Genomic DNA, 22,667 nt, shown 5'->3' with positions numbered 1-22,667 from the left:
AGCAAAAAAATCTCGGACTAAAACTGGTAACTTCTGACAGAGAGAGAACCGTATTTACTCTCTTTTTTGTCCTCTCAATAGTCAGAGAACCGAGTACGGGATCGATTTCCTGTAAAATCTGACTGATTCTGACTATTTCTGACTAGTCCGGACACGTACGGGATCGCAACTATTGATGTATGTATTTATGTAAAATAAGGTAATATCATATGTATGTAATGTAATGTAAATGTACTCATATTCATATATAGGAGCTAAAAACTACTTTAATGTAAATGTCGTTGGATAGATCACGAAAGAAGCATCTGCCAGATACAATAAGCATGCTAAAAAGATTACGGACGTGCTTAACAGCAACGAGAACTTGAATGGGAATCAGTTATGTTATTTATTTTAAAATGAACGGCGCCTTCACATTATGGCATTCGTACTCGTATACCTGTCGTTATTGATATACATATCGAGCCCTAACTGCCAAAATAACGTAAGCGACATTTTTTTAAAAATTTTCTTTTTGATGCAGAAATATTCCTAGAGCATCTAGATGCATTTCTGCATCAAAAAGAAAATTTTGAAAAAAATGTCGCTTACGTTCTTTTGGCGGTTAGGGCTCGATATGTACGAATATCAATGCACATTTGTTGATATTTTTGTCTATTTAACCAATGGTACGTATTGTTGATTTGTGGTCGCTGGGGCTGAGTGCATAGTGGTGCGTACTTCCGGTCCGTAGGGCCTGGCTTCAATCCCTGGCTCGAGCAACAACTAAATTATAATTTTTATTTTTTTTTTTAACAGCGGCCAAACCTCCGCTCGGCATTGGCAAACCTCCGAGCAATTTTTTCTCTTGAAAAGGCTTCTCATTAAAACCATTTGCCGTTCGGAGGAGGCATACAATTGTAGGTCCCTCTATTCGCGTTATAACCAGGGCTTGAAAAGGCTTATGTTGCATATTTTTGGTAATTTTGTTGGTGGTTTTTGCATATGTATATTCGACTTACGTGCATATTTTTGCATACTTGGAAGCATTTCATACTTTTTCGGCGAAAAAGAGATCATAGATTCGTGAAAAAAGGCGCATTCATACATATGATTTATAAACTCATGCTACCACGTTGTATGTATTAATTGTCCTTGATACAATGCGAGGCGAATTCAAGACAATAATATGTATGTGAATTCATATAACGAGTAATTCCGATTAAACAATAAACCAGTTTTATTTTGGTGGTTGCAATAAAAATTTAAAGAGGAAAATCTAATAGAAGAAAAGCAAAAGTAAAACGGAAATTTTGCAAAGAGTAGCAGAGAGTTCATGATTATACGGACCCAAAGACAAACGGATATTTTGTAACTTGACGCATAAGCATCGTTGACTGTGATGGTGGCGGTAGCGGTGACCGTGACGCAATGGATGGTATGAACTTTCACTTTAAAGTAGAAGTGATTTTGACATTTCTCTCTTTTAAACACCGACTATAATGTCATATGGTGAATTAATTAATTAACCCTTTACAAGTTGGCATTTTCTATTTTTCAATTCAAATTCAAATTCAATTACGTGCTGTGGACAGTTTTGAATTGTGTGTTTTGTTTTTTTTTGTTTTTCGACCACTTCCATTTAGAGATACATATGGGTCATTCCATGCAATATTTACACCTCAATATTTTTTTGGGGTGAAATATATTTTTTTACATTCTTTATCGAAAAACAGAAGACAACTATATCAAAAAAAAAATTCCCGAAATTTTGAACTCACGGGGAAGTATCTTTTTCAATTGTTTGCAGTTAATAAACTGTTTGTCGGAGAAAATCAGTTAAGGTATCAAAATGTGCGTAATTACCTGGATATAGAAATTGAAGCATAGTAATTAAAATCTATTTATTGCTGTATGAAAGCTCAGTTATGCAAGACTTTGACTTTGACTTGACTTGAAAATTGTATATCTGGCAAATGAGCAGCGCGTGTATGTGTGTAGTTACCCAAACCATCGCACCGTTTTTATTTAAATTTTCACTATTAATTCTTTTTATAAATCATATATTTTAAAAATTTAACATAATGAAACAACGTGTCCTGTCGAAAAATTTATTATTGAGAAAATTTATTTAACTTGGTCATCCCGCGCAAATCGCGGAAATTTCCAATCGATTTTAAACTGACTCCCGACAAGTTAGAGACTTGAAATTTTCAGCATAGTTCCAATCACGATGACAATGCAATTTAAAATGTAAATGAATTCTCCATATGGTCCAGGGGTCTTGATTCAAAGGCGGTCAAAAAATAGTAAGATTTATGGCTAACAGAGCGTAATTTGACAAAGAACGTAATACCACTATAAAATTGTTAAAGCTGCCGGCGCGCCGCGGCGGTAGTGTAGCAAAGCTATTCCTAGTCTAGATATGAACCTCGTTGTAGGCATCATATCAAAGAGATACAATTAAAAGACTCCAGATGCCGCCCCGCCAGAAGAATTTAAATATTGCGCCTAAATATATGCCATGCTACAGCGGAAATGGACGACACGCCATTTCTTTAAATAAAATTAACTGCTGCTATATGTATGTATATATGTATGTTTATACAAAACGTAAGCAAACAACATTTTGCTTGCCAAGTCTTCTGTCCTCTTTCATTGCAAGTTGAATTATTTTAATATCTATTGCAAAATTTTGTACATAAAATAAAATAACACTTTTTAATATACAATGCTTTTATAAATGGACTAAAAATTATAAAATAAAATAATATAAAAAAAAAAAATTTTTAAAAACAAGCTTTTATTTAACCTGCACAATCAAAGGAATAAAATGAAGTAGTGTAACAAAAGACTTTTTAGCAAGAAAATTTTGTCAAAACTGCACTAAAATGAATAAAATAAAATAAGTTTAGATCTCGTTAAAGTTACTAAAAGCCATTTACTGAAAGGAGTTATTCAAACTCTAATGAAAATTACTAACAATTTGTACTAATTTACTTCGTTTTTAAAAAAGCTAAATAAAGTTGTTTATATACTCTTCATTACCAATATGTTTTCGGTGGATAGCTATTTGTAACGTAACAGTCTTTTGAACTAATTTAATTTTCAGGTAACATTTTTTTTTCCTATTTAGTTAAAGACCAGGCTCATTTTACAAGCAACATTGGAAGCTATTCAACGTGTTATTGTCGCATAGTTAAACCTGTAATAAGAAGATAAGAATTACGTAGAAAATTTAAAAAAACGCGATATTTGTATTATTTCAAAAAGGAACGAACTCAAAAGAAGCGAAATATGAAGCCAAAAGAAGAAGAAGATTCTCGGATTAAATAATAAAAAATGTATTGGAACTACATATTTCGCCTATTTTTCTAGTACTTCTATTCTTCAAAATGCCATTAAAGCCGTTTTTCGTGAAATTAACCGCGAAAAACTCAACATCGTGGCGCAGTTCTAAGATCGAGTTCGAGTTTTCCGCGTTTTGGGCCATATATTTATTATAAATTTAAAAATCTAAATAAAAAACGAAAAATGCAGGGTGTTTTCTACTTCTTCATAAAATTTCTTTAAAATTGATTATTCTTCAAAAACGAGATTGCAAGAAAACCCATCCGATGCCTAAAAGTAAAGATATGCATGTGTATGTAGTATGTAAGCACCCATTTTTAATTCAAAATGTTCATATTCAAGTGAAGCGAATATAAAAATAATTGTTTTTCGTTTTTCTTTTAGCTATTTTTTAGGTAAATTAATTTAATTCACATATGACTGTATGTCAAAATTTATGTGCGCATATTTCTGGCATTACTAAAATGAAAGCTTATATATATAAACTGAAGCATTTAAAGAAATAATAAAGAATGTCGATGTTGCCATGGTTAAGTTAAATGTAAAGGTTTACATTCTTATTGACAACGGTTAAAGTGGATTTGCCATCGAAAAGAAGAAAACAACAACAACAATAACAGCTACAGCTACACTAACAATTTCGACTAAATGCAGGGATGCAAGTATCAGTGTGACTCAGACTGTTTTTTTTTTCTATAATTACGATGGAGCTGTTCGCCTACATTTTACCTTCCATACTACAATGGCTGTGCATATATGGCACTTCTGCTGCAGACGTCCTGTATGGTAAGTTAAACGATCAGCTCTTAAATGTTGCATATAATCGCCATATGTATGTATATGTAAGCGATCCTATTTGACTATTTAGTTATTTTACAGAAAAAGTAAAGACATTTTTTAATGGAAACATGGAAAATAGTGTTGTAGCTATTGTAAAGATTCCAACAAATTTCATATATATTAGTATATACATAGCTTAAAAATTTTGGTATAGATCATATACTAGGCCTTTTGTATTCATGGTGACGATATGTACCTACATGTATAACGTATGCATGAAATACATATCGATATATATGTATATAAATGACAACTTCTTTTTGCTTTTTAGAAAAGTACCCCTTGCATTTGCAATGAAATATTTAAAACAGATTTAGATTTTTGTGCAATGTTACTACAAGATTTTTTTTAGCATTTAAGGACATATTTTTTAAACGACTTTAAAAAACTTTATTTTTATTTTTTGCTTAAAAATTACTTGTTTATATAATTTAATTGAATCAATACAACTCACAAATGTCAAAGTTGAGTTATCATTTATGTATGTACCAAGGATGCACTGTAACGTAAATTTTAACGTTTACCAAAAAAAAAAGCAATCCTTTCTGTTGAAACGATGCAGTTTTAACGTCGTTTAGGTAATTATCAAAATAATTCTATTTTGGTTTTTAACGAAAAGAAATTCAATCGTTAATGCTGAAGCTATTGCATGCATTTAGGTGCTAGGTGTTAATAGTGAGCTGGCAATGGCATACAACAACAACAACTTTTCGTTGATTTATTTTGTTTCGATGTTAACAATTCAGGTTTGTTTCGTTTTAATTTAGCGCTGAAACAAAACGAAATTATTTTGATAAGTTATTTGATAAGCATCAACAAAACGAGGTATAGTTTGTAGAGCATCCTTGGTATGTACATATATAGCCCTGCTCACATACACACTCCTAATGTTTTAGTAAAGCCCCTAAATGCTATTTAATTAAATTATAGGACAGCAAAATATAACTCTTTGAAAATTAGAGAAAAATTCGATGTTTAAGTTTTTGTTACGATTTCTTCCGATTAGGATTGCATTCTGACGAACTCAAATCCGGTGCACTTATCGTTCCGAGGCGTGTTAATGAACGTGGAGAATTCCTGACTCACGATTTGGCCTATCGCCATGACCAAAACTATCGCTCTGAACATAGCCGTCGTCGTCGAAATGTGGCTAAAAGTATTGAAAAAGTACACTACAGACTGGATGTGGAAAATCAGACTATACATCTTGAATTAGAGTAAGAATTAATACAATTTATCTAAAATTTTCAATGTTACCATTTGCTAAGGTGAAGCGAGTGCCTATTTTCAAAAATTATAGCATTCTTAAATACATTTGTATGTACAGCGTGGCGACGAGTAAGTGTTACCTAGTTTTTTGCTTTTTTTTGAGAAATAAAAGGGTCCTTTATAGATTTTGCGAAAAAAGTATTTTATTGCTAATTTTCCCACAGATTTGCCTTTAGTTGTATCAATTAGTTTGTAAATTTTAATCCTTATTTACATTTGCCAACAGTGTAAACTTTGAGAGAAAAGTTCGTCAGATAATTTATTCCATATCTTCTGTAGCCATAGGCAAACTTTTCTCCATTTTGAGTCCCTTATACTCCCGCTGGTGAGTGGTGACTAGGACGGCCATTCATTCGACCAACCCTATACAGTTTTAATTTATTTTTTTTGTCTTTTTTTATACACCTGAAAAAGACTTGCGTGCCAAATGAACTTTTCTATCAAAGTTTATACTGCTGGCAAATGTAAATAAGGATTAAAATTTAAAAACTAGTCAATACAAATAAAGTAAAATCTGTGGAAAATTGTTTGTAAAATACTTTTTCGAAAAATTCGTAAAGGACCCTTTTATTTCTCAAAAAAAAAAAAAACCTGGGTAACAGTTATTCGTCGCCACGCTGTATACACATACATACATATGTATGCAAATAAAATTTACATTCATATATTTACATATATTCGTTGATAGTATGTTTTCCTATCCTTTACATTTCGGCAATTCACCAAACCAAATACGTAGACCACATAGTTATTTTATGGCACCGAACATGGTTATCGAGAGACATCGAAGAGATATTCGGACACGTCAAATGGCTATAAAAGGCACCGACTGTCATTTTCATGGCAAAGTGCGAGGGCATTTCGAGTCAAATGTAGCGATATCCGCATGCGAAGGATTGGTGAGTTAGATCTGAAAAGATATTTCCTTGATTGTAATCAATTTAAAAAAAAATTTGTTCTTAAATTCTACGAAATTTAATGTAAAACTTATTTCGATCGCATGCTTACAGCAACCTCAAGCAAGTTTGCGTCTTAAATCTTTCGTTTTTCTGTGTGTGTTTTTTATTTGAATGCGCTGCTATATTATTTTATATTATTCGAGCGTATGGTGCAAATCATACGATTTGAAAACGGTGCTATTTGGCAAAAATATTGTGGAGATATCTGAACAAAAAGGCAAACTTTGACTCTGAATCGATGGGTATGACGTAAATAAATGTTGTGTTTCTCGTAGTTTCCGTTTTAAATATTTATTACCTTCTTTACAAATAAATAATTTCAAATCGTGCCGTTTTCAAATCATACGATTTGCAGCATTGTATTATTTTTGAACTTTAATATCACTAGCTTAGAGTGAACAGCTGCCAAGTCCGTTTTTGTTTTTTTATTTTACGGCAGAGGAAAAAATATCCCAAAATAATTTTTCCAGGTATTTTGCAAACTTTTTCGAACAAAATTGTTTCATATTTTTTCATTTTCCTTTCCTACGTCACCATAAAGCCCAATTTTCCTAAAAAGTGGACTTTTCACTCTGACCAAGCGATACACTATTTACAATAAAATTTGAAGTAATTTTAAAAATTTCATACTTTTTATATTTGAATACAGGTCGGTCACATTAAAACCAAAAATCATGAATACTACATTGAACCCTCGAAAAACGGTCACGCTGACACAGTAAATGGGCGTGCCCATGTACTATTTAATAGATCATCTTTAAAAGTAAAGGTAAATATGAAATTAAACTATATTAAATTTAACTAGACTACTTTTTATTAAATTCAAAAATCCAATGGAATGAAATTGCATGCATACATATCCATGCGCATTATCGTGGTCCTTAAAAAAAAATCAAATGAAATTTTTTTTGCCAGTCTCACCCCCTCAATGGGTAATAACAGGGTCACAGATATCGCATAAAAATGTTGGTCCCGATTGGAAACGGTTAAGGTGTGTCGCACGGGGAGCAAATTTCAGATTCCAAATTTTTTTTCATATAATACCCAATATTGATACTATCATAGTCATAGTCGATTAAGGCGTGTCGCAAAGGGGTCAAAGGCCAGAGGCTATGGACTCAAAAAATTAAAAATATTTTACTCATTTACTACCCAAAATCGATACTACTAAAGTCGAGGCTTAGGAAATCTGATGATAAAATTTGCTTTCTACATTTAAGGACCACCCTAATGTACATATATGTATTATATTTAAGGAATTGTTCTCTTTGCTGAATAGTAAAGTAAAGTTCTGTAAAAACAAAAAGATTAACTATTTTTCCAGTAGTGCGTTTTCCATAATCTAGTATTTGAATAAATAAATAGAAACTTTTTGGCATTTCTGGCTGAGTTTTGTCACTCTCTCTTTTTACAGAAGCAGAACATTAGTAAATCAATAAGCAATGAGAACCACAAACGAAAACAAAAGCAACGAGAGGCGCTCATCAGCAATTGCGGTACTAAGGAGCCCAAGTTACATAGCGAAACACGGCTGGAATGGCACGCGCAGGGAAAGGTATATGTACAATAAAAAGAACGCGTATTTGAAATTAATTTACACATGGACTGTGATTTGTTGTATCTCTCATTTCAAAGTTTAAATACAAAATATATATCGTCATTTAAAGTACAAAACCGCGTATGTGAGGTTGCATAAATTATTTTGTAGCGAGTAAAAACGCTCCTATTTCAAAATGGTTCTTTCTTTTATAAAGCAATCGCTTTTCTGGTTAGTATATTACGGGACGGATAAATAAGGCTTGAGTGAGAAAGGCTTCGTTGAGAAAATCCAATTTTTCCAAAAAAAATGACATTTACGCGGTTTTGTACTTTAATCGGCGATATACCGCCATATTTACATATATTTGTTCAGGTCAAAATTCAAGGTGGTAGAAAATTGCGACAACAAAATGTACACCAAAGAATAAAACATCAGCATCGACACCGACATCTCCATAAACATGAACATCAGCAACAACGACAACAACATAAAAACTCATTGCAAAATATGTTAAAGCGACGTCATCGGAAGTATCATCAACTATCTGAACCGCCATCGCAGCAGTCACCGCCGAATGCAGAAATGGAATTCAAATATGAGACTGCAACAGATGAGATTAAAGCGATCAGCGGCGGCAACAAAACTGATTTCTTCATTCCCTCTCACTTCGTTAAGCAAAATAGTGAGGCCGCCACAACAACAAGCACCAACAACATTGCCGCCAACGTTCAGAACAACAACAACAATAGAGACGACGACAATAAACAAAGTTTAAATATGGGAAACGGAAAACGCACAAAACGTTCAATTAGCAGCCCACGTCATGTGGAAGCGTTAATAGTGGCAGATGCAACGATGGTCGCCTTTCATCACAAATTGGAGACATATCTACTAACCATAATGAATATGGTATCGGCGCTGTACAAGGATCCCAGCATTGGCAATTCAATTGAGATTGTTGTCGTCAAAATGATTTTGCTGGAAGAGTACGAAGCGCATCCAGATCTTAATCTGACACAAAATGCCCAAAAGAATTTGGATACATTTTGTAGGTGAGTTATTGCTTAACGATTACTTAGGCGCGACGTTATGTATGTATGTATGCCCGATGTTTCCGGCTAGCCTCTGACGCTTTGGGCCGATGTGCATATGAAAAAACGTGTACATATGTATGCTTACGTGTATGTACATACCTACATATGCATACGTAATCGTGATAATGTATGTAGTTGGCGTTGTTGCTAAATTGCTTGCAGGCACATACGATTTGCATACGGCTCTGTGGCTCCCACTTTCTCGCAGATTGTTCTCTGTTGACTTTGTAGGCGCCAGTTGATTTTTTTTTCTTATTTCTCCTATACCTATATGTATGTATGTATTTACATATCGCTCGTTTAGTAAAAAATTGCCATAACTCGAAAAACAAATTTTTGAGGAAATGATGCAGAATTGAACTTGTTACAACATGCTTCATATTGTGAACAAATTTCGTGGCCAAGATTTTGTGTAGTTTGCGCGTAAGAAGACTGTATTCATACATACATACCTCTCCTTTTTTTTACATTTTGGGAGCAAATTGAAAACTTTGAACGCGTCTCCTGAAAATTTTCGTTTTTTGAGTTGCAAAAACCTTTAAGTAAATGAGCGATGTGTATGTGAGCATACATATTTATGCATGGATAAGGCTCGTTTTCCGTTTGTAATCCGTGTGGCGTTGGTGGTGCCTTACATTTTGTTTAGTGATCGAGTTGATGTGATAAGATAAACGCAATTTTAAGTCTAGACGTTATTAGCTACAGGAGAGTAGCATGTGCATTCACAATGTAAATACTTACTTATATGTAAAAATGTACATATGTTTGTGAGATATCACTCACAAAAGTTTGTTAACTCGTGCCTACCTAAAAAATATAATATTCCATTAGGCCGAACTACAAAATATTGACAATGTATACTTTTCCAAAACGCATCCGAAAAGTTATCGCTAGAGCAATCAGCGCATCATAAACAAAGTTGATGCTTCGTTTGTTATTGGTTGCCATTGGTGTTTTAAAAATGGAAAATTCGGAAAAATTGTTCATTGCTATATTGAATATTTAAAATATGTAATGTATATTGTTGCAATGTGTCGCAACTCTTGCAACGTTTGGAAGCCAGCCATTCTTATTATTATTTTTATTAACGTAAAATGAGTATTGCAATGTTAGCACCGGCACTAACAGATGTTTCACGCCAGAACTAGAACTTTGTGAATTAATGTAACGATATACATATATATTATTAAACGTGCGATATGATCAATACAACTCTCATTCAAATTTTGTTTCGATTTCACTAACTTCTCCAATCATCCAGCTGGCAGCACAAACTGAATACAGTCAATAAGGACGATACATATCATCACGATGTTGCCATTCTCATAACAAGGACGAATATATGCGGTAACAATTGCATGTAAGAGTGGCTTGAATACTACTAGCTACCTTTTTTGTGTATTGTGTTTTAAGAAACCCATTTGTCACTTCCAGGACTCTCGGATTGGCTAATGTGGGTGGCATGTGCAAGCCGAAGCAGTCCTGCAGCGTCAACGAGGATAATGGTATCATGCTTTCACATACAATCGCACATGAACTGGGACACAAGTAAGTTAGTGTACATTCATATGTACATTTATATATTCAGCAGATGTATATATATTCAGTAGATGCGAATATACATATGTATGCACAAACATATCCTGCAAAAAATTTTATTATATATGTTGAATTTTAAGAAACTTTATTTTATGTAAATTACGCATTTTATTAATTAGATTTTGAAGGCACCTTAATAAGTACCAAAATATTCGGTTTATGCCGACTCTTTCAAAGTTCAGTTCATAGTCCAAACGGGAAAGTTGTGTAGGTGTAGGTGGTCCTCTGTTATACAGCGTTGGACCAGAGGTGGTCCGGTAAAATTACATCGCAGTGTTAATGTAACCATTTTTCCCATATATTTGGACCACGAAAAAACGAAAAATAAAAAAAACAGCATCAAACGATCCATCAACAAATCTGTTTTTTTTTCATTATTGTAAGCCGTTTTGTTTTCGTTTGCAAACGGTATCTCTTTGATATATTTTACCAGCTCCATATATGTAAAAATATTTGTCACCGCTCTGGTTATTCGATAATCAATATGAAAAAAAGTTTAAACAAAAAAAAAAAACCATGAAAAAACGGCGCAACTGTTTGTGAATGACCAACTTAACTTTTATTGTTTTATGCTATTCCACTTCCGAGTGAATTTCAATGAATTCAAAGTGAATTTGGTTCGAATTCACTCGGAAGTGATTTGCAGAACCTGCCTGATAAGCGTGGTTTGCTATTATAATATTGACCCTTCGAATTTTCTCGAATGTCATTTTTTTTTTAAATTTGCCGTAATATTTAAATTATTTGTTTTGCTTGCCTAAGTGCATTACAGTTAAGAAGCGCAAAAGTTCTTGATCGAATGACATAAGAAATAACTTAATAGAAGTAATTATTTTGTGTTTTGTAAGTGAATCTATCACTGCACCATGGTAAGTACGGCTAAATTTTTTCTAAATGTCTCCCAGTTATTTATGCAAAAGAAACTAAATATAAGATAATTACCAATATAAGTTTATTGCTTAAGGAGTTTCAATGATTTCCTTGAAAAATGCCATGAAGGATGTGTAAAAAACTTCAACCTATTAGCTTAAAAAGCTAAAAGCTTAAAAAGCATGCATTTAATGTTAAAAAACAGTACAATGCTTATCGGTAAGTATACTTTTTTCTAACAGTTTCTAAACTTATTTATTCCTTCAGAGCTTATTTACTAAAAAAGTGACATTCTGGAAAATATTTTACAAAAATGCAAAAATAAGAAAAATTAATTAGTTTTTGAATAGCCTGAAAGTAGTTTCGTGTTCTGCAGATGATAAATTTGCCAATATTAAAAAAAAAATTAAATAAAATACAATAAAAAATACTTGCTATTTATGTACACTTTGTTTGGAAATTGCCCACATATTAGACTTTACAAAAAATACCAAAAGCAAGCTGTTAGTCGCACAAAGAACCCACCTGTTGATTGCTTTGATTAAAACTTCTTTGACGCATGTTCTACTGCATACACTTTGACACACTGCATACACATACATATGTATGTATAAGCAGAGGTTTGCATGAGTACGGTATACTTGTGCAAGCTGTTTCAAATGAAATCCACTTAGTGCCGTTTTCTCAAGTATATTTTTAAATTTACACACATTTAACACATGTTTCAAAACAAAGTGATCATTTAAAGGGCAGATAAATTTTAAACCTACTTGAGTGTATAACGCGCAACAGTTTTGTCAGACGTTTCCAGCTGTTGGGAAACTTAAAGCTAACTATACACCTATGGTGATCCTTTTGGTCAGTTAACTAACACTTTCCTCCAATTTCCTAAAAATCCATTGAGATCAATACATTTTTTATGCAAATGCTTTATTGTTATTGCGGTTGTTTGTAACAGACTAAAGGAATCGCTATAGATTAAGACAAATGTATATCTATGTATCTACATAAATGCTCAGAATGAAAAGAGAAATCGATTAAGGTGTGACTGTGTGCCCGAGAAAAATATTTCTTTCGAGTCAAGGACGGATGGTATTGAAAATAGGCAAGATAGAACAATAAACACGCCTACCTCCCATGTAACGGTAGTCCTGAACCTATGGCGGAAAATAAGATTATATATTTTTGGAAAATGGGCATGGCCCCACCCACTTATGATTGCATGTTTACATATATCTCGGTAACTGCTTCACCAAATTTCTCCCAAACTTGGCACAGTTTTTGGTCTACTTAAAAGGTTCCTAACGGTTGAAAATTTTTAAAATTATACAACAACCACGCCCACATCCCATATAACGTGAATTTAGAGAAATACGAAATCTTCGATAAATCATAAACTACTGAAGAGAATTGATTCAATTGCAATAATTTTTTAGCAAGAAATACGCTTATAAAAAAATTTTCGAAAATGTGTGAAAAATACGTATGCGTATCTCGGTAACCCCGCTTTATCAATTTGTACCAAACTCTGTATAATTATTGCCCATGACACATAAAAGCAAGACGTTGAAAATGTTTGAAATCGGACTAAAATTACACCGACTTCAATGGAAATTTCAGCGGGAACTTCGGCGTAAATTAACTCCAAGGTAATAACCATAAGAATGAGCTATTTGGGACCAGTATATGGAGCTGAAGAGGGAGGCGAGGCGTATTTGCCGCAATGAGAAGAGCGAGGTCGAAATATCTAAGTGCGAAGAGCTTAAAATGCTGGCGGACAGGAAAAACGTGCGAAAATATGACCAGAGAGTTAGGCGACTTACGGAAGGTAGTGACTGATGTCCAGAACCTACTTAAATTATGGAGGGAACACTTTTCCACCCTACTGATTGGTAGCAGCACTGAAAGCTATGGTGAAATCAAACCCGAGCCCTCAGTCGATGATGACGGAGTCGATGTTCCACTACCTGACTATGACGAAGTACGAATAGCAATAGCGTGTTTGAAAAACAACAAAGCTGCTGGAGCTGACAGCCTGTCAGCTGAGCTATTCAAGTACGACGGCGAGGAGCTGATAAGGTGCATGCATCAACTCTTATGCAGAATATGGTCAAATGAACGCATTCCCGAAGACTGGAATTTAAGTGTGCTCTGCCCAAGCCACAGGAAAGGCGACCCCGCCATTCGCGCCAAGTACCGCGGGATCAGCCTTCTAAGCATAGCATACAAGGTCTTATCGAATGTATTGTGTGAGATACCGGCAACGAACTGATTGGGCCTTATCAGTGTGGCTTCAAATCTGGTAAATCCACCATAGATCAGGTATTCAGTTTACGCTAAATCTGGGAAAATACCCTATTTGTGTCATAACATCAAAAAGCAGAAGTCGAATTGGAGAAGCTCGGACAAACACGTAGAAAACGGTTCAGCGCCAAACATTCATTTATTTGAATCAAATATGACATACTATTCATCCCCAAATAAACTAGGAAAAACTCGAACCTTCTATTGAAAACTCAAGATTTGTATGAAAAGAAAAAACTGGTTTGTTCGATTAAAAAATCCGGTTTATACGATATTCGAACAATCAATATTTCAAAAACCGAGTCAATCACCCTATTTCAAAGCACCTTCCGTTAGCACTAAAGGGAAACTAAAATAAGTAAAGTAAAAGCAAAATGACGTTGAGCCATACCACCAACTCCGCCAGAATTGAGAAAGTCTTCTTCGAGCCGTTTGATACCAAACGAGGTTTCAGACAAGGTGACTCTCTTCCGTGTGATTTAATCTGATTGGCATCGACAAAAACCTCAAAATCTGTTCTGTCTTATTTAGAAACCAGCATTTACGCGTTGGAAACGGCGAGTACGAGCTTTACAACGACATAGACATAAAGCAGCGAATTAAAATACAGTGGCTCCGCTAGCTTGGCCATGTCGTTTGAATGGACAACGATGCTCCAGCTTTGAAAGTATTCAACTCGGAACCCGCTGGTGGTAGCAGAGGAAAAGGGAGGCCCCCACTGCGATGGAAAAACCAAGGGGAGAAGGAATTGGCTTCACTTGGCATTTCCAATTGGCGTCAGTTGACACAGAAGAGAAACGATCTCCGAACCAAAATCGCTTAGGCGGTTACAGCGCTAAATAAGAAGAAGAAGAATACGTGCGCGAGTAGACTTCGCAACTTGTTTTTCTTTATGTTTTTTAATTTAAAACGGACGAATTTGTAAATTATGGTCCAAAATGTCTAAACCTTGTCAAACCAGTCAACCAGTTAGTGAACTTAACACCATTGGCTACAACAAGTTCGGCATGAAATTCGTTTAAAATTAAGCTCGCCAAAGTTCACTCTTCCGGTGTAATTTGACTCTATCTAAGTCAATTAAATTCAGCGGGGAAAACTCGAATTCAAAGTAAAATAAAGACACAGTTATTATTAATCGATTAGTAGTGAAGACAACAGTAGATACCAAAAAAATTGAACACTTCATTTAAACATACGCTATTGATGGTCCTGATTGTTTGCATCACTATATAATGGAATGGTCTGCGAAAAGGATCTTATTTTTTCAAGAAAAGCTAGTTAAAAAATAACACACTTTACGTCAAGTTGCCGATCATGTTAATACGGTTATTCACTCAATTTCAATAAAATTTAAAGCCAAAGTAATTCATTCCCCATACCCCAGTAAAATAATTATATGTGCAATATGTTTTTCGTCATTTTCGCTCTATGAAACAAGGGTAAAACTTTTTGTTGTATGCAATTATAATATTTAGCCCTTAGTTTATAAGTATTATCATATGTTAAGTTGATATTCGTTTGTAATTTTTTCTACCGTTATTACAAACAATAACAAAACTTAAACATATATAATCTATTTTTATAATAAAATCGTTTTATTATTTTTCCATGTATATTATGGCCCAAAATATCCCTTGGCATTGAACTATGCGAAGAAGAGCCCGAAAATATAACACGAATGAATTTTTGTAACTTGAAAGGTAGCTAAATAACTGCTGAAGTAATCAGACTGAAGAATTCATGCAATGCTTCTTATTCCTTTAAAATTCCCGACGACTATGGAAATAATAAGCTTGGTGGCCCTATACAAACCCCAAAAGAGTGGTGCAAACGACATATCCAAAGGTTAGCTACAAGAAACAGCATGATTTACCGCAAAACTTGAAATGTATTTGAATTTCTCTGCTACAAGTAAAAGTTCACAATAAATATTAAACACAGTTGTGGTACTTAAGGCGGAGAAATAAATCGCTAAACCACAGCCCACTCTATGGCACGAAAATGCGTTTTTAGCATTTTACCAAAATTACAAAATTTGTAGGAAGAATTGAAAAACGATATTTTCATGATGAAAAAACTTCAATATAAATAGATTCAGATGCCCACCATAACTATTGGAGAGTCATTCGGCTACCATGACAAACTTGTCCTTGACGAAAGGGATCTTTGATTTAAGGTAAAAAGCGTATAGCTTTGGAAAACATATAAAATCCTTTAAATTTGAGAAAAATGAATACCCAGAAGTAGAAACATTCTTTGCACATTAAGCGGGAAGATATTTGGAAATTCCAGCGGTAAAACATTGTTATTCATACCGTGCAAACAACAAAATCGAGGTCCATTATTTTGACCGGAAGTCCATTCTAGGGAAACGTTTCTGACAAATTTTACATATTTTTGTCCCCAGAATCCGAATCTGTGGTAAAAGCATGCATGTCGCATTTAAAAAAAATGGACCTCCGACCCATCGACACGTTGAATATTTGTTAATTTTTGATTTTGATGACGTCTGAAAATAGTAATTAATTTTTTCAAAGAGCAGCAAGATGCAGCAGACAATCTATATATCAAATGAAAGTACATAGATGTAATGCCCTTTTATCAGATATGAAATAGTTTTTCCCTGGCTAAACTAGTTCTGCCTAGATCCAATATATCTGTCCATTGCGGAAATAAGTTGGACGCAACAATATTGCGGACTGCGTACCTGGAGTTGGACTGATGAGGGTTCATTTTTTGAACGCCGAAAGGTGTTCTGCGCAAAAATACTGTGGCCCCTGATCTAACTTAGCCTAGGCAAAACTAGTTTGTCCTGAGATCGGGTTTGGTAACATATATATCATATCGGGCAGAAAAAGTCACAATGTGAATAAATTCCGGCTGTTAAAAATTTTGAAAGCAAAAACTGAAAATTGAACTTTTGGCCGCAGCAAGTGCTTTTTTCAGCCATAGTGTAATGGTACAATTAAATTATTTTGTTATAAACTAATGTATATTTATACATTTTTTTATTTTCTCTTGATAGAGTTAATGAATATAATTATAGCGAAAAACATTAAAGATGTAGTATAGGTTTTTCATTTAACTGGTTGAAGTGCGGCGCATATAATTATTTCACTGGGTTATATATATGCACAATATAATTAAATTTTCCGTTAGAATAGATCCATGCAGACTTCTGAATAATATGTACACAAATACATGTACATAAGTACGACTAATTGTACACAAATATTTTCTAGTAGTTTCAACTTGTTTACATTCCTACACTGGCTATCTTGTATTATTGCTTATTTTATTGTAATATCTGCATAACTATGAAATTAATAGTATGTGCGCACATACATATACATACCTATTAATACTTATATAGAAGTACATAAGTGTGCACATAGCCCTGCAGGGAAAAAATTTAACAAATTTCTTGTTCAGAAAGTGAAAGTACAAGTTTCGTCATTGTCAGAAAAATCAAAATGTGGCACCAACAGAATGTGGCTTTTCGCCTGGGTAGTAGAATATCCAATTATGGCGCTACCTTCGCCCATCTGTTTAATGGATGGAATCTATTTTGTATGAAATTTAACGTGTTTGAAAATATTTCAGGGGCGGGTTGGCTGAAAAAATCCTGGCCAAGATATTTTAAATTAAATAATCAAAAATTATTACTTTTTTAAATTTTCCACTCACTTTTTACCTATCGGGCAGGCTGGTAAGAATAGGTAAGTCATACTGGTAATTTTCACTTACCTAGTTAATAAATAAATTTGGTATCAAGATAAAGAAAATTTTATTGCGAGCCCGAGGCTATAAGGCCTAAATTCCGGTTGGCAAGCTTTTAAATCAAAATACACTGTAAGAAAATCTCAAGTTTTGAAATGTCAAAAAATGCCGAGACACGTAAACTTAATTTCGGGTCGTAGATTGCGGATCTGTGCACAATTTTTATAGATCACGACATTTTTGCCACGATATTTTTTTATTTAAAGTTTGCGTACGAATGAAAGACATCAAACTTTAACATGGAAAATGTTACTCATTTGTCATGTACGAGTATTACAAGTACGGACATTTACGATACGGCGTATGACTAACATTATTTCCTGTCCTGCTTTTTTGCAAAGCAACATATTAAAACAAATTTTTCTTAGTACAATTTGAAGCTTTTTCATAAAAATAAAAATATCTGGGGAAAATGACCTGATGTAGAAAAATGGTCTACAGATCCGCAATTCACGACTGAAAATTAAATTTACGTGTCTCGGCGTTTTTTGTTACATTTCAAAACTTGTGATTTTCTTACAATGTATTCTGATTTAAAAGTTCGCCAACCGGAATTTATGCCGGGTTTTTCGCAGAAACTTTGAGTCTTATAATGAATTTTCATTCCGTGTTGACTCATTCACCTACTGTATGTTCACCAAGCAAAGTAGTTCACTTCAAATCATTTGCACCACCCTATCGTATACCCTATTCACCGGTGATATAACTTTCACTCGCACCGATAAAACCGCAAAACAATTCACAAATATAGGAAATACTCGTATGTACGTTCAAAACTGGTTGTTTACTGAAATTTTATTTAATGGCTTTGACGTTATTCCAAATTCGAAATTTCTATGTAAAATGTCGTTCACCCGAAATCGTTCCATATTCATTGTAAGGTGAGCCATTTCGGTGAACGAAATTTTTCGCCGGTGAAAATTTTCAAGAGAATATACACTTGGGTGAGGGTCGTGCCCTAATGGGATCTAAATGTAAAGTGAATGGAAAAACTCCCCAGTTGAGAGACAATTTACTACTACATAAGTAGTTAATGTTTTTAAATGTCTAATTGCACTAGAATCGAATCAATAGATCAGTCAATTTTCCTACAGGGGGCTTACGACGCTTTGTTTTTCGCCTTAATCTGTGGTGTTTGAGTTTGTAATAAATGAGCGCTACCAAGAGCCACACAGTCTACCAAGTTCTGAATGACTCAGCATTGAATGACTTAATCATCGGAGTGTGTTGCGTTATTCAGTAGCTAATGGACGACTATCTATTAAACGCTATTTACGTCATAGAAATTGAATTCATAAATGGTTTAACAAGCTGAGAGGTATGGCGAGCTACGACATTTTAATAGCAAATTAAGACTTGACAGTTTCCATTCGTGCATTACAAAGATTTCCGTTGCTGGGAATCGCTACTTTTTTAAGTTGTTCATAAAATCATTCATACGTTAGAAAAGGCGCGAAAATTCAGCAATCTCTTATTTGAAACGATACCGTTAGATTATCTGATTATTTATTGAATGCCTAGTGTGATTGCATTTATCGAAAGGGCTTAAAGTTTTTTTTAGAATTTATGAAAACATCCAAACTGTACAATTAGTCATACATACAAAGCTTACATATTTAATTAAAATTGGGGGATACACAAAGTCTCATAAAATTAGAAGTCCGAAGGAAAAATCTTAAAAAATTACACAAGTTGTGAGCAACCTTTTAAAACTACATATCGATGGCTGAGTGGAAGATCGACATCATATCTCGGCCGCCAGTTCGAATACGCCCTGTCCCAGAAAATGTTTCAACAACACCCTTCTTCAGAATTTGATTAAAAAATGCCCTATCTCAGCTGCCGATTCAAAAACACCCTATTTTAGCTTATTTTCAATGTACATATTTTCGTTTGAGGTAGGGTGTTTTTCAATCAAATTCTGATGTAGGGCTTTCTTGAAAAGTTTTCTGAGATAGGGCGTTTTCGTTATGCCGTTAATACAGAACTCATAGTTGTATGTTTTAATTAATCTTTCTATGCGAGAAAACAACAATTTTACGATCTTAACATTTTGTGAAACCCCTAAATGTGTACCTAAAAATAACATTTAATTCTACCGTAGTTTCGGCATGTTCCACGATACCGCAAAAATCGGATGCCATCCTCGAATCGGCTCAATTGTTCACATAATGACTCCGACTTTTGGTGCCGATACCTTGCAAGTTAGCTGGTCGAATTGCAGTCGGAAATATATTACACAATTTCTCGAGTATGTTCCCAGTTGGAAGATTCTTAACGAACCAATATTGACCTTTTGTACATTCATTAAAATTTTGTTGTCGCACAGCCAGGGTCTAGGCAATTGTTTAGATAATACACCAACTGCGGTAAAAAAATACGTTTACCCTGCTCTGCCTCCCGGAGTACTTTTCGACGCCGAGCGGCAATGCCGGTTGCAGTTCAATCTTACGGACTCCGACCTCGATGCGTCATCATGTACGTCCATGAATGAAATCTGTTCAGCTTTGTGGTGCAGAGTGAATGGCGAATGCGTAACGAATATGCGGCCGACGGCACCGGGAACCAGTTGTGGCGATGGAAAGGTTAGTTTCTATATAATTCTGTATGTAAAGGGATGCCATATATTGCGATAGTAAAGATTTATTCGACATTCTTGCATATTTTAGTGGTGCCAGAATGGGAAGTGTGTGCCTATTGAGCAAGCTCTGCCCGTTAACGGCAATTGGGGCAATTGGTCTCAGTGGAGTGAATGCTCGAGAACTTGCGGTGGAGGCGTGTCTACGCAAAAACGTGAATGCAACAATCCGGTTCCGGCGAATGGAGGTCTCTTTTGCATCGGTGAGAGAAAAAGGTTCGAATCCACCTACATACATATATACAGACAGATGCACATAAATTCATTACAACTTTTACCCACACATACAATGGCTTTAGATATAAAATATGCAACTATCAACCATGCCCGGCGGGGGAGGTCAGTTTTCGAGCAAAGCAATGTTCAAAGTATGACAATGTGTGCTATCAGGGTGGAACTTATAAATGGCAACCATTTTTCGATAAAAGTAATTAATTGTAATAAAAAAAAAATTATCTCTAAATCTTGCCTAGGTATAATTGAAAGCACGATTTGAAATTTGCAGAGAACTCGTGCAAGTTGCAGTGTACTGATGTCGACGATACGATTATAGCAAACTGGGGTGAAATGGTGGCTGATGGGACTCCTTGTCGCGTTGGCACCAATAATATGTGCATCGATGGAATTTGCAAGGTGAGACACGAGACGTATACATACATATATTTATATGCATATACTTGAAATTAATTTGGTAACACCGTGAAACAATTTTGGGATTCACATTTTCGTTGTTGGTGTTTTCCGTCATCCCTTGTCAAATTTGGTTTTTTTTCGAAAAACGACACTGAAGATGGCACCACGCCGAAACCGGTTTGTCTCCAAACCATATTTGACAAGGGATGACGGAAAATCGTTCGACATTACATCAATTTTTGGATTGTTTTAATGGCATCGACGAAATAATGTCCCATCGTTAGTATCCCTGAGAGGTAGGTGGGTTTTCTTCAAGAAGACAATTTCTTAAGACGTGTGTGAATCGGTAACAAAGCTGTTGAATAATATTTTTACTATGGTGAGACAGTTTTGCCAATCTGCTGTGCGAATTGAAATCTTTTTTAACAGCAGTAAATTTTTGATCACCGGAGATTTATGGTGCATTTACATGGTATGAATCTGTTCATAAGCCGTATGAATTTTCCTATAAAAGAAGCACCAACTCTATGAAGAAATGAATGAAAGCGATATATATTTAACAATTTTGACTTGTATACTAGACAATATTTTTTTTTGTAAACAACAAATAAAAATATTTTATTTTGTGCTAGCTTCGAAACTAGAAGCTTATTTTTTTGTTAAATGTGCTTTAAAAAGGACCTACTGCCAACAAAGCCTTGTGCATTGCTATTTTTCCATATTTGTAATGCTTCCATTTAAACATCTTTGAGGAAAAACAGTTTTTTGTTCAGAATTGCTTGTTTACGAAACGTTTGGCATAAGTTGAAATCATAGGGATGCCGTTTTCTTCCGTTTCTCAGTGGATTTTATACTTGAAAAGGCACCAAAATATGTATGCAATACTTCTACATATCTTCGTTTAAAGCACAAAACCGCGCATCAAGGAAATGCAAAACCTCGTATGGGAGGTTGCCTAAATTTTAAAAACGGTTCTCTCTTTTAAACTTAATAATCTTCTCTCCTTATGTCTAAGTCGATATTTTATTATATCGATATTTTATTATAAATGGCTAAGGGCTTGATGTCAGGAGCTTCCAATGACCAAATATCTTTTTTGGCACAAATTTCAGTTCCGAGGTTTTGCAGAACCACGATACGCGCTTTTGTACTTTAAACGACGAATATGTATATCGCTTGAACAATATGTTAGTGTTTGGCCTAGCTTCTCCTCCGATATGTGGCGTGCGCGATTTTGTCACACAAAGTAAAGGATAGTTTTACGCCGACTCCGAACGGCAATTGTATTTTAATGAGAAGTTGTTTCCATGACAGAAATACACTCGAAGGTTTGCCATTGCCAACAGAGGGGCAACCATTATTAGAAAAAATTGGGCTTGAACTCAGGCTCTGCGTAATGCTCTACAGCAGCCGCCACTACTTTTACATATATTGCTAGTATATTCAAAATACTATCCCGAACTTCGGAGTGTATATATGTAATATAAAAAAGAATGAGAGGTACTATAAAAAAATGTACCCAAAATTCTGGAGCAAATGAAAAAATGCTCATTGAAAATAGTTCACATGTATAAATTAAAAGATATAACTTAATAGGTTACAGCGCTAAACAAAAGGAAAAGTTAGAAAAAATAGCAATGCGGTTTGTTATCATAGTTCTTCGTATTTTTATTGTCCACTAAACGTGAGTGGCTTCAATTTAAAAAGTTCTAGTACAAAGAATTTCTTTGTTTTGAAATTGTTTGTTTATTGTTTTTAATTTTTAAAATTCATACTTTTGACATGTATGTGAATGGCGGAGTTGCCGCTTT

General features: G+C 34.5%; 2 protein-coding genes across 2 annotated transcripts in view; both read left to right on the top strand.

Moving 5' to 3' along the window:
- The window catches only part of LOC118734402 (A disintegrin and metalloproteinase with thrombospondin motifs 7-like), a 69,960-nt gene extending 66,521 nt beyond the window's left edge, over positions 1 to 3,439 (top strand). Inside the window, exon 10 of the mRNA XM_036464126.1 lies at positions 3,358 to 3,439. Coding sequence (XP_036320019.1) covers positions 3,358 to 3,439 — 82 coding nt within the window. The remainder of the gene's footprint in view (positions 1 to 3,357) is intronic.
- A 365-nt stretch (positions 3,440 to 3,804) lies between these two features.
- The window catches only part of LOC118734401 (A disintegrin and metalloproteinase with thrombospondin motifs 7-like), a 27,860-nt gene continuing 8,997 nt past the window's right edge, over positions 3,805 to 22,667 (top strand). The window contains 13 exon segments of the mRNA XM_036464125.1: positions 3,805 to 4,116; positions 5,177 to 5,387; positions 6,179 to 6,338; positions 7,048 to 7,167; positions 7,813 to 7,953; positions 8,311 to 8,990; positions 10,294 to 10,392; positions 10,467 to 10,580; positions 19,690 to 19,836; positions 19,915 to 20,170; positions 20,255 to 20,439; positions 20,523 to 20,650; positions 20,729 to 20,870. Coding sequence (XP_036320018.1) covers positions 4,035 to 4,116; positions 5,177 to 5,387; positions 6,179 to 6,338; positions 7,048 to 7,167; positions 7,813 to 7,953; positions 8,311 to 8,990; positions 10,294 to 10,392; positions 10,467 to 10,580; positions 19,690 to 19,836; positions 19,915 to 20,170; positions 20,255 to 20,439; positions 20,523 to 20,650; positions 20,729 to 20,870 — 2,465 coding nt within the window. The 5' untranslated portion in view covers positions 3,805 to 4,034.

This window comes from Rhagoletis pomonella, unplaced genomic scaffold (assembly GCF_013731165.1).
Source record: "Rhagoletis pomonella isolate Grant_MI unplaced genomic scaffold, Rhpom_1.0 Rhpom_scaffold_00002, whole genome shotgun sequence".
In the NCBI taxonomy this organism is placed as follows: domain Eukaryota; kingdom Metazoa; phylum Arthropoda; class Insecta; order Diptera; family Tephritidae; genus Rhagoletis; species Rhagoletis pomonella.
The sequence above is the reverse complement of the archived record's forward strand: the minus strand, read 5'-3'. Positions and strand labels throughout refer to the sequence as shown.